The 17,474-nt window shown below is 46.6% G+C and overlaps 1 protein-coding gene across 1 annotated transcript in view; it reads left to right on the top strand.

The window, feature by feature from the left end:
• TRPC4 (transient receptor potential cation channel subfamily C member 4) overlaps positions 1 to 17,474 on the top strand; it is a 77,514-nt gene that overhangs the window by 47,183 nt on the left and 12,857 nt on the right. The window contains exons 3-5 of the mRNA XM_078863005.1: positions 4,295 to 4,813; positions 7,278 to 7,614; positions 11,106 to 11,245. Of these exons, the coding sequence (XP_078719131.1) occupies positions 4,295 to 4,813; positions 7,278 to 7,614; positions 11,106 to 11,245 (996 nt within the window). The remainder of the gene's footprint in view (positions 1 to 4,294; positions 4,814 to 7,277; positions 7,615 to 11,105; positions 11,246 to 17,474) is intronic.

The following is a 17,474-nucleotide window of genomic DNA, read 5'->3' as shown; positions in this document are numbered from 1 at the left end:
ATCGCCCACAAATTAGCACTGATTCTAGATTTGAAGTTTTCGTGACTGCAAGGATTCATACTCTTTGGTTTTTTCGGTAAAGTCACGTAGGTAAAAAAAAAATTAAATCCCGAATTAATTTATTGATTTAATAAATTTTAATTAATTAGTTAAGGCACACCGCTTAGTGTAAGGACGCTTGTGTTGCGCCTGAAACGTCGTCATTTAATTTATTTCTATTTTTTACCTACGTGACTTTACCGAAAAAAAACAAATTAGCACTGCTCGCTCATGGAGCACTTTTGAACCGTGCGAATGCTACATCCATTGTTTCCCATGTAAGACCACGGGCTGGAACCCTGAGACATGCACCGAGGGAATCACGTCAAGCTTGTCCCCCCCACTCTCCCAATGTCTGTCCGTTGGCTTCGGGGCCCTGCCGAGTCTCGACGTCAGCGATGGTGTTGGCGTTCCTCATCGCAGTGCTGTACAGCGGCATTGGGTTTATTGGGTTTCTTGAGGCGTGTGCCAGCATCTGTGGTTCATTTGTGGTAGGACGTGCGGTGGTTTACAGCATTTTATATCGTGATTGTATTTTTTTGGTACGCTGACAGTTTTGCTTGTTTTCCTACGTTTTGGTTTATTGGTCGTTGAAAGGTGTCACTGCATTGTTACAGCAGTCGGTTTATTTAATTGTGCCATTATATCCCACTGTCACAACATTAGTGTCCATTGATATCTAAAGTAATAATTTATAAGTAATACTTTTTCATCCCTTTATAATTCCACTTGCTGGAAGGTCTCCGAATGATGGATTTCTATGTTTCCCATTACATTACCGCGCTGATCGGTCCAGGTTGGTGTAGGCGGTGAATGAGAGGTCCAGGACCTGTTCAGCCGTCACTCATCACTGATGTTAGCCGTGGTCAAGAATTACATTCAGGTCATTGAGTTCAGAGTGTGCTGCGCGCAAACCACTGCACCACCACTCCCCTTTAATTGGAAGTATAACACACATAACACACGTAGAGTGACCGCTTGAAGTTTAACCCTTGATTTAGTCTCTTAACTCAAAAGACCTCTTTCAAGAACCCGTTAGGGTCATCCGATATCCACTGCTCATTCTGTTACGTAGTGTGACCTCTTTATTTACAAAAGTGGTTAAGTGGTTCCTTACATTCGTCTGTTTGAAAACCATGCTCCTCATAATTCATGCGAATGCATGAACACAGCAATGACCCTGGCAGCGGAGGAGTTATTCATAGCTCGCTGTCCACCGAATGATGCGTGCACCTGTGTGTGTGTGTGTATACGCGCGCGCGTGTGTGCTAGAGAACGACACAAAGGCTTCCGCAGATTTATTTTGCCATCGTTCGTGATGTCTGGACGACAGCCCAATCATCTGGGACGCTCCTTGGTCCCTTGTTGGACAGGAGCAGAACGAAATGTGCCCATGCTGCAGAGGGGGTTTTATCCAGGCGGTGGCACTAATGATGGCCAGCCAGGAGAAAAGTCGTGGCCTTGCGTCAACGTTCGATAGAAAGACTTCCTTAATTTGTTTTACGCATTCTCGGACAATTTCATCTACACGTGCGGCCATTTCTGTCGGTCCACAGAGGGAGGTGAGGGCCTCCCCACGTCGTGGGTGTCGTGTGAGCTATTTGACCATACTTCACCACGCTGGTCACCGCGGGGTTGGAGGATGGGGGGGCCTATATATGGTATCATAGAAGTACAATACAGCAATGTATTTGGCTGCACTGCCCTCCACTGCTCACCATGCAGCACAGTCCCCATAGCAGCCTATGACAACCTGGCATGCATGGTGGTTGCCCATCCGAACACTATCCAGGCTCAATTCTGCTTAGCTTCCGAGATTATGGATGACTTATTCACAGGCACTTTTCCTCGTATGCAAATATGAAAAAGTGTTTCTGACATAAATTTGACAGGGTTGAAAGTGTAGCTTGAGTTTTGTGATGATTACCTCAAATGAACACATTGTAATAAGGCTGTTGAATATTTTATTGATGTGGAAGGTTTTTTTAATGGAATTTTTAAACAGACACCATGAATGTGATATAGTCCCAACTGCAGTTGTACACGAAAGCCTCACTGAACCTAAAAAAACTATTTACAGGAGGTCCTGCTTCAACGTTTGGCCAATTTTTTATTGGGTCCGTTTCAAATATATGTGATCGTTTTTTCTAACTAGTATTCTTGGCTTTACCGTTATGGGAGAGTGGTGGCTCAGTGGTTATCTCATCGTGCTATGAGACGATATCAAATCCTGACCATAACTCGCATCGTGGGAGAGTTGCATCGTCTGGCATTGGATTGACAAGGGACTGTAAGTAAAGACTATTATTACGAACCAATGCTCAGCATTTCAAACAATACACTGCACTTCATATTTAATACGTAAACGCATTACGCACGCGTTCGTCATGCCACGTCCCTATGGGGATGGGAAGAGCTCCAACAATCACTTGAGCGGTCTTTGGAATGCATCAGCCCACACTGCTCAGAGCCAAGCCTGCACAACTCAGAGCACTCGTTCCTGATTAAAGACGAAAATACAGGCTGCTTCAAAAAAATGTTAACACTTATATGAGACTATCGTTTTTAATGGAAATACAACGTATAATACATTTGATAATAAATGTACATTAAGAGCTTCAACAAGTCAAAGAGTCTCTCACTTGTTCGCCATCATTGTCGATGCGTGCCTGGAATCTTCTCCAGGTGGTTTCCAGAGCCCGAAGGCGCATTTCTCGTGGCGTTGCTGCAAATTTTCAGAAGTGTTCAAACATTTTTGAAGCGCCCTGTACATCTCCTTCTCAAGCGAGAAGAGACATCGACACGATCTGGTACAGCGTTCAAATGGAATAACGGAATACAAAACTCAAATTCCGTTTAAAAAATAATTTAAGCACCCTGTATTATAGGTGATCGCGTCATTCTGTGACCGTAGGATGTGAAGCATAGTTAGTAGTGTGCAGTGGGGTGGGGGGGGCACCCAGCGGTGAATGGAACACCTGTGCGGCGCTGTAATCTCCGTACGCGGTGCGTGCATTCGCGTGACATGGGGAGGGATGAGGGCGGGTGCCGTCGCCAGCTGTTGATGGCAGCGCGCAGTTCTGTCATGGGCCATCGAGGTGTGTGCCTTGCTACTTTCTCTCATTTCTTATGGAATCAGCTCAGCACAGATATCCTCAGGGGGGGCGGCGGGCCTCCGTAAAAGTGCACGGTTACAACCCGGGGCTTAACTTCAGCCGGGTTCTTGTCCGGGTCAGTTACCCAGAAAATATCCCATCACCCCAGGCACCACATCCAGTACACATCTTTGCCAAGGCAGTGCCTAACTCGGCATGGGCCACCTCTCGGTCGACTTGTGATCCGGAAAATATTAAGTGAGACGTTAAGTTTCCGCTTGCAATGCATGACTGTGTTCACCTGAGAAGTAGTGACGGATGCGTTTTCACTTGGCACTATGCTCGGTGTCGTGTCCCTGAAGGCTTTGATGAATGAGGATGACTTTCATGGCGATCTTGGCTGGTAATTTACGATGAGGCACCAATTGGAACCTTGTACTTGCACTCATCACAGTGGAGTGTTCCTTAGCTCCACTCCAATTTTGGCTGCATTTGCACGACTACCAATCTTTTCTATTCGTATGAAAATGAATACCACCAATTATTCCGCATGCGCCTGATGGTTGATGATCACAGAAAGGCCAAGGGGACATTAAACAAGCTCTTGTGACAGAACTCGCCGAGCACGCTCCAATTATTATGAATGCGGCGTTGTTGCCAGATCAAAAAACATTCCCCCGTCGAACACCCGATTAGTGCGGCTTGGTTTGCTCGCGACAACAAGTAAAGTATATCTTCTTGGTTCTTTTGGTAAAGTCACGTAGAAGGGAAGTAATAAAATAATAAAAAAATAAAACATAATAAAATAATTCTCACGACGTTTCGGCCAGGAAGGCTGCTTGCGTTGTGGCCGAAACTTCGTGAGAATTATTTTATTATGTTTTATTTTTTATTATTTTATTACTTCCCTTCTACGTGACTTTACCGAAAGAACCAAGAAGATGAATCCCTGCAGTCACGAAGGCTTTAAATCGAAAAGTAAAGTATAGTTTGCTCGGCCGTTTAGATGCGGTTAGGCCTCAAAGTGGCCTCGGGCCGTGTGAAACGAAGTCGTGGGGGCCATAGGGGTCACCGCACCTTGGGCCCTCCCCTAGTCGGTGCACCGCGACCACCAGAACTCACGTTTTTTCCTAACGCGCGCGTCTATCTCTGCCGACCAGCTCCCGGAATTCGCCGAGGGTCACTCGTCCGAGTTCACGCCCGACATGACGCCCATCATCCTGGCGGCGCACACCAACAATTACGAGCTCATCAAGCTGCTCCTGACACGCGGCGTCTCGGTGCCCCGGCCGCACGCCGTTCGCTGCGCTTGCCTGCAGTGCGCCGCCGGCTCGGAGGCCGACGGCCTGCGGCACTCGCGCTCGCGACTCGCGGTCTACCGCGCCCTCGCAAGCCCGTGCCTGGTGGCGCTGGCGAGCGAGGACCCCTTCCTCACGGCGTTCACGCTGAGCTGCGAGCTGTGCGAGCTGAGCCGCGTGGAGAACGAGTTCAAGGCCGAGTACGAGGAGCTGTCGCAGCAGTGCAAGCAGTTCGCCAAGGAGCTGCTCGACCAGACGCGCAGCACGCGCGAGCTCGAGATCGTGCTCAATTATAAGGAGGAGAGCGACGGTGCGCCCGAGACGCCGGACGCCTTCAACCTCGAGAGGCTCAAGCTCGCCATCAAGTACCACCAGAAGGAGGTGCGTGCCATGGGCCCCCGCGCACAGTTCCTATGACCACTGTTTCATTGGTTTCATGGCTTTATTTTGGTGATTTCGAAAAGTGTATTGGTTTAGCCATGTTTGTTTGTTGTAGTACAGAGTTAGACTGATGGCCTTAATCTAAGTTGTCTTGTGGTTGTTGTTGGTTGTTTGACTTGCATCCCACTGGGATTTTTGCACACAGCGTTGGTGTACGGTGCTTTTTTCTGCAATAGTTTGCTGTCTTTTCTTGGATTTTCTGTTTGCACTCAGTCACATATTCACTTTAAGATGTTTTTTTGTTCATGTTTTTGTTTTTTGTTTGTTGCGGTTGCACCCGATTCAAGAGCCGAATGGCTCACAGGGCTCTACCTAATACATGAACTTGAACTTGCATCGCGTGCCAGTCCAAGCGCGCGATGCAGGCTCGGTCTTGCTTAGCCTTCGAAAAGCCGACTGGAGCAGGGGTCGGCAACCTGTGTGCTCCGGAGCCACGTGCGGCTCTTGAAGGATTGCTTCGTGATGTTATTATTTATTAAGGGCAACCGTCTTGTATTCGCATTGCGTTGCGGCTCTTGAAATATTGAGTTTTTGACCGAATTTGAAAGCAATGGCTCTTCTTGTTATTTTGCTTACCGACCCCTGGACTAAAGCGACCGCATTCGGCGGGTTTAATGAACTAAACTATTTCTACATTAACCAAGTAAGGCACCATTGGGCTATATAGCTCTTTTTCAAAAGCGACATGGCCACAAATGATAGCTCAACAAAGTGGCATATCATGTGAAGATGTATAGGAGCCAAATAATCTAAATGCACGTTGATTCTAAATGTGGAGGAAAAAACTGGAGGAACCGGAGAAAAATCCACGCGACCATAGGGAGAGAGACACGCAAACTCCAAATATATAGGCGTCAGGATCTAGCTCGAACTCATGACCTCCTGTGTACCAGGTGAGGGAGTTAACAACTCGCCACCGTACCACGCTCTGTCACGTCTGGGTTACTTAGGTACGAGCCGCTGATCACCTATCAAAGCAGGCGATGCAGGCTCGGCCCTGATTAGCTGTCAGGATTCTGACTAGAGCGACCGCATTCTGCGGGTCTAATGAACTAAAGATTTTTATTTTTATTTTACCAGGTAAGGCCCACTGAGCTATGTAGCTCTTTTTCGTAAGCGATCTGGCCACAAATGATAGCTCAACGAAAGTGGCTTATTGTGTGTACATGTATAGCAGCCAAATGATCTAAACCAGAAGCAAATGCTTGCAATGTACGCGTCTCTCAGTTAACATCGCATTGAGTTTATGCTGGCGACAGGTCGGTCGGTGCTCTTCATGTGGATCCCATTGATTGTAAAAAAATATATATATATTTTTTCTAGTTTCCGGCCAATGTGGCTAAGGAACATGCATTTGACCGTGAAAATTAGGTCCCATTTGAGTTTACTGTAAAATGTCATGGCCTTGGCAATTGCTTACGGAGTAAAGTATCACGCTCGTTAATTAAAGTTTGGTGCTAGACCTTTCTGGTGACCCTGCATTTGACCCCACGCATCCGTGAGTATACAGTTTTGTCATCAGCATGAGCAATACCCATTCACCTCCTTGGTATGTCCCTCAATGCTGCTTTGAGCTCATCTGTGCATCTTCCATATGTTTAATATCTTCTAGAGGCTGTTAAATATTGATATGTAATACAAAATAAAATCGGTGCTTTGCCATTATTCACTGCTGAATGGTCGACAGGCATTATCTTGCGGAGGGACTGTTGCTTGCCATGGAAATGTGGAACTTCCAGCACTGGTTAAAAGCCATCAATGGAGATGAGCATGACCCCTCAATTAATTTGGATAGAGCTGCTTTGATTTCTGACCCTTGGTATAACCCACTGCCCAAGTATCGTCTGGCTTTGCCTCCATTGATCGATACTTTGTGAGATATAGTTAATCCCGAGGATTGTTCCCAGAAATCTCGAGGCAGCATTGCTACTGTTGCCACCACGTATTAATAGCTCTTCTGGGATGGCGACACTGCTAATCCTTCACTGCATGCGTCACAAGTTCTGGTGTCCTCTCTATCAAGGAAAAGCCTGTCGGCCTAAAGGCAGATGGGCCTGAACGTTATTTGATTTCTTCATGGCAAAACTAATCCACGTATTTTATCGTATGACCTTCAGTCCACCTTGATGAAATGTAATGGCGTAAAAAAATTACAATGTTTGCTCGGGCTGCTATGAATGGGCTCCACGGTGTTTATGGAGGGCTCTTGCCAAAAACACCACCACCAACCACGCAAACTCAAGGTGGAGGCTCAGCGGGGGAGCGTGGCGTGGGAGTACATCATCCAGCAACCTCATCGGCGAATTTTTTTTCTCCATCAATAATCTCGCCAAACAAACTGAACGCAACTCCGGAGTTCACGGGGGACCTTTGTCATTTTTCGTCCTTTGCCGTTCGTCCGCAGTTTGTCGCGCAGCCCAACTGCCAGCAGCTGCTGGCGTCGCTGTGGTACGACGGCTTCCCCGGTTGGCGGCGCCGCCACTGGGCCGTGAAGCTCGTGACGTGCGCCACGCTGGGGCTGCTCTTCCCGCTCTTCTCCGTGTGCTACCTGCTCGCGCCACGCAGCCGCATGGCCTTCTTCCTGAGGAAGCCCTTCATCAAGTTCATCTGCCACACGGCGTCGTACCTCACCTTCCTCTTCCTGCTGTTGCTCGCGTCGCAGCAGATCGCGCGCACCGACCCGAACATGCAGGGGCCGTCCCCGACGCTTGTCGAGTGGATGATCCTGCCCTGGATATTAGGTTCGTGCCTTCTCAAGCTTTGCTTGCCCCCCCCACTCCTCCACGTGCGTGGCGTAGAAATATTCGTGGAGTAGATTGGGCGGCGCGGCGGAGCCACGCTCCTTTTTGTGCTCTCACAAACTCCTCTGGCCGGGTACGGGTACCCGTTTGCGACCCTGGTGCGGCCGGGTACGGGTACGGGTAGGCCGTGAGTCACTGGTGAGTAACCTTCGATTTTAAGCTTTCGTGACTGCAGGGATTCATCTTCTTGGTTCTTTCGGTAAAGTCACGTAGAAGGGAAGTAATAAAAAATAAAACATAATAAAACAATTCTCACGACGTTTCGGCCACAACGCAAGCAGCCGTCCTCAGGTGAAAACCAGGTCTGTCGAGGCGAGAATTGTTTTATTATGTTTTATTTTTTATTATTTTATTACTTCCCTTCTACGTGACTTTACAGAAATAACCAAGAAGATGGTGAGTAACCGTTTGTCACTCATTTCGGGTAGGGTAGGGAATGGGTACCCGTACCCGGCCGGATACGGGTACCCATTTGCGACCCTGGTGCGGCCGGGTACGGGTAAGGAATTAAAACCCGTTTGCGACCTCTGTCGGCGGGCGAGAGTCGAAACCTGAGCCGGGGGGGGGGGTGGCAGTGAAGTATGGTCACAAACAACGCCGGTGCCCCAACTCGTTGTGTATGGGGGAGGCCTTCTTCCAGCAGCGGATTTACAGAAGGGCTGTAAAATAATAGTAAGTTGTGAATGCCTATATGCTTGGTTCTTTCGGTAAAGTCACGTAGATAGAAAACAAAAAAATCTAAATTAAAAACAAAAAGCCCACGACGTTTCGATCGCAACACAAGCGGTCCTGTACTGGAACGAGTACCTGGTACGGTACATAAACATCAGCATTGGGCAGACAAAGACGTCCGGGCGTGCTACTAAACCACAACCACCGCCTTGTGTGACATCCCGGACCTCAGAGGTGCCCGCAATCAGTACAAACCCGGTCATCCGAGTTTCATTCCGAGTGATATCTCACCCGTCTCTTGGATCACCGCTAGGTCCGCTCAGTCACCTGATGACGGACGCTTGTGTTGCGCCCGAAACGTCGTGATTTATTTTATTTTATACCTACGTGACTTTACCGAAAGAACCAAAGAGTATGGATCCCTGCAGTCACGAAAACTTCAAATCTAGATTTGTTGTCCTTCCCCCGCACCTCCAAATAGCACGGTTGGCCAACGTACGCTGCGAAATAAGTTCAACACACACACATACAGCGCCTGTGGCAATTGTATTGTTATTGGAACACAAACTTATCCGCCAGTAGGTCGGCTCAGCCTTCAAAAAAAGAGTCAACGGGTAGACAGGTCGGAACGTTGTCGGGTTGCACCCCGCATGACGTTCTGGGCTCATTAAGAATGACATTCCTGTAGAAGCTCCCAGCACGTGGAGCAAAACTTCGGACATTGTGCGGAACGACACGCAGCAGTAACAACCCGAGAACGCATCAGAGATGCCGTGCAGCCCAACTGCGTGGAGTGGATAATGTCGTATAACTGTACACATGCGTAGACGTGCGTGTGTGTGTGAGAACCCCTTGAAGTTGAAGCTAATTTAATTGTTGTATTTAAACATCTGCTCTCACTTTAATTGCTGAAGGGTATAATTGGAATCTGATTCGTGTATCCTGCATTAAAATTAATGTTCATTAAGAGCACATTTTCTTGGCCTTAATGCTTTTGTCATTTATATATTTCAATTATTTTTTTCTAATTTTGTTACTGGCATCAGCTGCCGGGTAAAACTAAACCCCTACCGGTGGCAGGGAATAACCCAGGGATGAGGCATCGTACAGCTTCTCCGAATTGCTTCGGTCATTCATCAGAATCGTCATTGTCACTACCAACTGTCGACACCAAGACCACCAACGCCATTATCATCATCACCACCAACATCATCATCATCCACTTTACCTGGAAACACCTTTAGTAACCAGCGTCTAAACACATCACAATTGCAATCATCCAACCACGTATTGCTAAATAATAACTCATCTAATTTTGTCATTATTTGATCAATATAGCAACATTTAACACTCAATAATGCACAGACTTGCTCGTAAATTAAATTCAGTGATTTTTTTTTCGCGTGTGTGTCAAGTCAAACTGGTCTGCTCAGGTTTCAAACCCAGCCACTCAGCAGAATTGTTTGATTTCTCTGACACAGGATAGCACTTGCCAGCTGAGTCACCTATTTGCTTCCTTGTGCTAAGACTTCAGCCCAGGATACTTGTGCTAAGTTTCCACAACCACTGTCATCCGCGCTGAGTGGCCCAGGAATGGCCCATTTGGTTTCCGGAATCAACAGTACAGCCAAAATCTATATGCCCACAATTCATGAGCCACGATTTCCACATTGGTTCCGAGGGCATCCCAGGTCAGAGTACTGCAGCTCCGTAGTGGAAAGCCCCGTGTAACCAAACTCGCTTGACGTCAGGTCAAACCGGTGTAAGGATTGTCATGGGAACGTAGCATAAACCATCTCCAGTCATCCTAGCAGCAGTGACTCTTGGCTAGCCATCGAACAAAGGCAGTCACTGCATCCCGCCCTCGCAGATGCACTTCTGTGGCCGTCTGGAACGCTCTTCCTATTATGAAGCCATTGGAGCTATGCACTTTTACATCTAGAATCTAGATGACATGAGAGTGGCACTTGCCAAGGTGAAGCCGCGCATTTCTGAACTGGTCTCTGAAAGGCAACAGTAGAAGTCACAGTGATTTGCAGTAAGTATTCATTATTTAGTTTTTGTGTGAAAGTCATGTTTTGCTGGTTTTGTTCTTTGAACACAGTGATGTTGACGCACGGTTCATTTTGTGCACCAGTAAAACATATACCTACCTATGTTTTGAATTTGAAAAAATCATATTTTATTTTTCCAATTAAGAAGGGTTCGGTGAATGCGCATATGAAACTGGTGGGGTTCAGTACCTCCAACAAGGTTAAGAACCACTGATCTTGATCAAACATTTATTTTTTTAGAACTCCTTTTTGTGTTTAGTTTGTTGTCCTTTCCCTGCACCGTACGTAGCCAACCGTGCGAAAGAAGTTCAACATACACGTGAGCAGATCCTGGCAATAACCTGGTACACAAAGCCAGCACACTTGCCGGTGTCATGGAAACACAGCATTAAAAGTTGCCTGATGTGGGCTCTAGCCTCACGACCTTGACAGCAACCTTGGCCTGGGCACTGTCAAGCAACTACAGCATCCACAATATTAACCACACGATGTGCAACCTGCCGCATGCGTTCATCACCCCTGTGTGATCATCATCAGCCACGAGTTTTCCACTGCCGGACGAAAGCCTCCGCGAGCCATCGCCACGTCTCTCTCACATTTCCTGCGATCCAACAATCCGTCAGGTTTTTCCGCGCGCAAGCTCGATCCGTCGCTCCATTCTGGACGTTCTCACGGACGGCGTTCCTTCCCGTGTGCAACGCGCAGGATTGATCTGGGCTGAGATCAAGCAGATGTGGGATGGCGGCTTCTCGGAGTACGTGCACGACTGGTGGAACTTGATGGACTTTGTCATGAACTCCCTCTATCTCGCCACCATCTCACTCAAGCTCGTGGCGTACCTGAAAGTAAGTCACGTGCCCCCACCGCCGCCACTGCTGCTGATGATGCCCTCTCTGGGCTGTCGTTTAGGCCTGGTGACCCAGAAGGAGGGCTTGAGTGAGAACACACCCCCACTGCACCCCCGCCGCCCCCCCCCCCCCCATGTGTATATAGTCAACATTTGTGAATTGTATGTTTGACATCGGCTGGTGTTGTACCCCCTCTGATTTTGCATATGCCCCCCCCCATCCCCCCGTTAAACAAGGTCACACTAGAGGGTTGCGATGTTTCTGGTTTTGCTTGACAATAATCGAGTGGAGACGATGACGATTGTGATGGTTTTGCATGTATTGAGGAAAGGAGACAGGGCAACTCGTAGTGTTCTCACACAGTGAATAGTGAATGCCTACAAGTTGACCATCGGCTATTGTATACATGGATTGTTCTCCAGCCGGGCGACGGTGGATATGCACATGGCCTGCAATCCAGAACTGTGGAGGGTTGGTGAATCACTGTGCAGATGTTGTTAAATGCCCCTCATGGAGGAGCCACACCCTGGCTCGCCAGTAGAAGGCAGTGCAGCAAGTTGACTAATTGCCATCTGTTTCTATCTGTATGGGGATAGAGTGTTGCCCTCTCGCATGCGTGGGTTTTCTCCAGATGCACTCCTTTCCTCCCATTTGTGTATAATAAGCACACATTACTCGATTTGAAGCTTTCGTGACTGCAAGGATTCATATTCTTAGGTTTTTTTCGGTAAAGTCATGTAGGTAAAAAATTAAAATTAATAAAAGTTATTTTATATTATTTTATTTTACTTTTATTAATTTTAATTTTTTACCTACGTGACTTTACCGAAAAAACCTAAGAATACTCATTACTCGGCTGAAAATATTTTTAAAACCCAATGCAGGACCTTCCTGAAAAAGAGTCATACAGCTCAGTGTGGCGTTCCTGGATGAATAAGTAAAAATATAAGTAAATTAACATCAAATTTTCCTGCTATAGTCATTGATTTAAAAAAAAGTATAACTGGCCCACACGTGAGAGTGTCCTAAAATAAAAGCTAAATGTGTGTTGCGTAGTACTCATCTCCACTAGGGGCCTTGAGCCAGTGACACAAATTCCACATTGCTATGGTGGGAGCCAGTCCATCCATGACTCAAACTACGTTGCCTTTCCACAAAGCGGTACAAATTGTATTCACACCCTCCCCCGAAGCACGACATTCCGAATCAACTTCAAGCTGGGAAATGAATTCACAACCTTCCAGACTGCGAGTCGAGTCTCTGTGCCACAGCACCACTCGGCCAGACCATTTACTCCAACCCCCAACTTGTTTACTCCGTAATCAAGTAACGGGCGCTCGAACCCCCGTTAATGGATACGCTGGTGTCTCTATTTCGTTGCCCCGGGGCTGGATTTCACGCTATCTCGGCCTGGCCGGCTGGCTGGCAGTCTGGCGCACGCGGGTGGAGCGAGATTTTGTCTTGGCGTGGTCACGTAAACAGCAGCGGCCGCCGCCTCTGTCAGAAGCACGGTCGGCGCAAACCCCTGCGGCGCCGGATTAAATGTGCACAGCGACTGAATGTGCGTCACGGCGGTTTAGGCAGCAAACGCTCTGATTCCGTGCATCGAGGCTGACCGCCAGCGGCGGCTGTCCTCGGGGGTCCGTAATGCACCTCGCTGTGCTGACATTGGGCAAGGTAATTTGACGTATCGATGTTGGTTCCAGTTAATCAGGAAGGTTTTGTCAATGACGGGACCGCTCGATACGAATTAAATGAACCATCAACAAGCGCCGTTGGCCCATTTCCTGCCCTGGGTGTAGCATTGCCTTTAATTATACCTTAAATTTGTCTTACATATGAACACCATTTGACTTTTTTTTTCTCTCCTTGATTGCCCACCTCGTTCTTTTAAAAAAACGTAGTCTACAGTTTCACACGTTCGTGGAGGCCATTTGAGTCTGGCGGAGCCTCCATCTATGCATGCGTGAAATTACATTGAGAGATGGAAAGAAGAACACGCGGATTAGAGAGCAGACACAGGTTAAACGCGTAATTGAAACTGTTCAGAAGATGGCCGATGACGATGATATGCCATTCGTCACCAAAAATGTGGGCCCGGCAGCTGAGAGTGACCAGGGAAAATAACGAGAGGTGGCCATTTTATTATTTTCACCCGGACAATCGTCCATGAATTGGCACGACTCGCTCGTGAGAAGATTTGCACGGTGCAAATGTAACGTTAATTAGTCCCCTGCCCGACCACGGGCTCGAACACTGAGTCTCGAAGAGGAACCCAGCGCGTACACGGAGCCTCGACGCTTATGTAACTTTGCCAAAAGTCGATGCGCTCTGCCAGGCCTAAATGTTCCTGTGCCAAGTCGTGAGTCGGCATCACTGGCCACGCTTGACGATGCAGAAGGGGCTTTGTTGACCTTCCGCTAGACATCGCTCTGACGCTAACGTCTCAGAGATTAGTCTGAAGTGTTGAGTTTCCCAGCGCCAAACATCAAATGCAATCACAATGAAGAGATTAAATTTCGATTGAAAGCTTTCGTGACTGCAGGGATTCATATTCTTGGTTCTTTCGGTAAAGTCACGTAGAAGGGAAATAATAAAATAACAGGTCTGGCGGAAAGACAGCGTCATTCAGACGCTGTCTTTCCGACAGACCTGTTCTTCACCTGAGGACGGCTGCTTGCGTTGTGGCCGAAACGTCGTGAGAATTGTATTTTATTATGTTTTATTTTTTTATTTCCCTTCTACGTGACTTTACCGAAAGAACCAAGAAAATGAAGAGATTCCCAGAGCTGGCCGTATAACTCAGCGGGTTAACACTGCATCAGGGCCAGGGGCGTAACGGCCTATTTTAACGGGGGTATGGATGATACGACTGGGGGCACCCACTCCTTTCTCCCGACTCCCTTTTACTTAAATAGCTACGGAATGTGTTTAACCCATTTCCAATCATATGTAGGCTATAACCATGTATTATTTTATTTGCACCGTGCATTGGGTTTAGAGGAAGACAGTCTCACGGTGACGGTATTAATAAAACGTTTACAGGTACAATGCTCGCAATTGCGTTATCAAGCGTCTTGCTTTCATGCGCATGTCATTTGGAAAAAAGCGTGGTGTTCAGTAACAAACACCAGTAGTAGCGCTGCTATATTGTACGCAATGCATTTTTCGAAAACATTATTTATTTCATTTGTAACAATGTTTTTTTGGCATTTATGGTTAATTGTTGGAATTTTTTGTTTTATTCCTTTTCATTACATTTTTTTACTTGTCTATCTATTGATTCTGGGCCCCCCTTCTTGTGGCCGACTGAGCCCACTATGCCCCTATGTGTCGCATAACGCTGCCACATACCCCCCCCCCCACTCCGGCCTGCCTCCGATAGTTGCACCCCTGCATCAGACCACTGAGCTGGCATCACCGACATCTTGAGTTTGAGTGTGGACAACCACCCGTGGATTAAACTGGATTCTCACATACAGCGGAGTTGATTCGCTTGCTTAGGTTGTTTGACCCAGGAAAGCCTTATACCGTATATCGAGAACTCCAGAGCTTGGGCAATAGAAGTCAATGGCTCACCAGCTTATCTGTGAATCTTCAGCGATTGCAAGGTATTTTTTAAAAGCTCAGAATTCTGTCATTTTCCAGAAGCTGGGTGGTGCACTGCCTATTTGCAAGAGGTTCAAAACTGAAATACGTCTCATGAAATGACACCAACAGCACAAATGGCATATAATTAGGAAAAATTATAACGCAACATTTTGAGTTGTTTTTAAAGACCAGAATCTTCACGTCTGGTTCCCAACATGCACGCCCGATCTTGCATTCCACATTTAGCAAGAAATGCACGCGCTGATTTGGCACTTGCACATGAGCAGTCGCCATTGCCAAGCAAATTGGGGGTGTGGCGATTGCTACTTTTCAATAGCGCGTTGTCTGTCTCCCTGGTCATAGCCATGGCACAATTTGCCAAATCAATATAATTCGACAATTTGAGGTGAACTTTCATTTCTACACCGATGACACAACAGAATATTTCAGTGAAGTCCGATTGGGTCTCTGACTTAGCAGTGCTGTCAGCTTGTCTCCCAGATATGAAATATTGGAAGCCACAAATTCTTTCTGAGGTTAAACTGAGGAGAGAAAAAAAGCAGGGGCAATTATATTTGACTCCAACAATCAACTTCGCAAGGTGTAACGTGAGGATGTTGTTACCTTTAACAACGGGGCACCAACGAAAGCCACCCACTGGCTCAATCTCACGACGAAGCAATCAAACGAATGACCGCGTAGAATTGCTGTTTCCGTTAGTTTTCGCAGGATTTCATGGAAAAAGCCACAGACGTGGCACCAAACTTCAGAGTGGTTTGCGCAGAGTGATCTACTCAATTACCAGTTTCTTACAAAAAATGCTTCCCCGTTCGAAAGAGTGGCCAATAATGGTCATTGAAGTCTGGCCGCACGGCGATTTAATTTGCGTCGTCTGGTTGGCCGCACTTTGGGGCGCGGGTTTGTGCAGGAATTGGTGCGTGTCTCTCTGCGCCGGATATAAATGGGCCTAAAGGCAACCCTATCTACAACAATGGGCATACTCCATCGAGGAGAAAAGGCAGCATTTGAAATCGCAGGATGAATTGTCCGTGTGTCTATCATATCTTCAAAATATATTATTCATTCATTCAAAAGCTATGAAAGGGTTGTGTGTAGTCTTCTACATGACAGTGCTGTTTTTCAAGGCTTATTCTTTAGCGTGCTTGCCTTCCGAGATAGGAAGTCACATGTTTAATTAATTCAAACCCCATCAATGGAACTGCCAAGCTGAAAAGGACTGTATTTTTCAGGATAAAAAAACCTGTCACCACGGGGTGCACATATGACGGATCTCATAGCCTTGTTAATGGTGTTTCCTGTAAACAATTTGCTGCATTGTCGTGTGACAGTTTAATCAAGGGAGTCCTTTTAAGCTCATGCCATTCACCATTAAAACACTACCTTCTTACAGAATGGGGAGAGTGGGGGGGTGGAGGGGGCAAGGGGAGCGCTGGTGCAGTGGTGGTAATCCCACTACACTGCGAACCCAGGTGACCTGAGTTTGAGTCTCACCCATGGCAAAAAAATCAGCGGCGAGACATCGGAATCGAAGGCGCCTACACCAATCCGCACTCAGCAGCACGGTGATGCACGGTCAAACAACCGACCCCCCAATGGCCGATATACTGCAGGGATGCCTTGATATTGCAATGGATTGACAAAGGGTTGTAAATTGTTCATTATTCTTCTTGGTTCTTTCGGTAAAGTCACGTAGAAGGGAAGTAATAAAATAATAAAAATAAAACATAATAACAGAATTATTTTATTATGTTTCATTTTAAAATAATTATTTTATTATGTTTTATTTTAAAATCATTATTTTATTATGTTTTATTTTTATTATTTTATTACTTCCCTTCTACGTGACTTTACCGCAAGAACCAAGAAGATGAATACCTGCAGTCACGAAAGCTTTAAATCGAAATTGTTCATTATTCATAATAAAGGTTTTTGGGTTAGATCACGTTATTTATAGATGTGTCGTAACCCTCCACCACCTGACACGGCCAAACAGTAACACACCGGTGGGTTAAAGTAGTGAACTATTTGTCTTTTGTCAACGTGACACTTTTTTTACTGTTTGGCCGTGTCGGGTGGTGGAGGGTTACGACACATTTATAAATAACGCGATCTGACCCAAGAACCTTTATTATGAATAATATTGGTCGCGAAAGTCTACGTGTTAAACGTGTTCATTATTATTTCTACAGCTGTATAATATCTAGTACACCATTACCTGCAACATCAGATAACATTTCAAGATATTCTATATGTGTAAGCCTATCAAACATACCGTACGTATTTCGGTTATAAGGCAGCGGTCGCGATAAACATGGCGAGTATGTTTTTTTTATATATGTATCAAATTATCTTATGCACCACGATTAATGCTGTACCGTAATGTGTTTACGTGCGTTTTCATTCCAGGTAAAAAACATTTGCAAAGCATTCTTGACGCTTTGCAACTCAACTTGAAAGCATTTACGCGTTAGCCCCGTCCGTCAATTGCTCGTCAGAGCCGTCATCCAAGCCCCGTTATCTCATCGCCATCGACAGACCTGCCGTTAGTCGTGTGCCTAATATCAACGCTGCCGTCATTGCCGCTAATTAAAGCCCTCTGCGGGCAAAACGCGCG

The sequence above is a fragment of the Lampetra fluviatilis genome, chromosome 15 (genome assembly GCF_964198595.1).
Source record: "Lampetra fluviatilis chromosome 15, kcLamFluv1.1, whole genome shotgun sequence".
NCBI lineage: Eukaryota > Metazoa > Chordata > Hyperoartia > Petromyzontiformes > Petromyzontidae > Lampetra > Lampetra fluviatilis.
The sequence above is the reverse complement of the archived record's forward strand: the minus strand, read 5'-3'. Positions and strand labels throughout refer to the sequence as shown.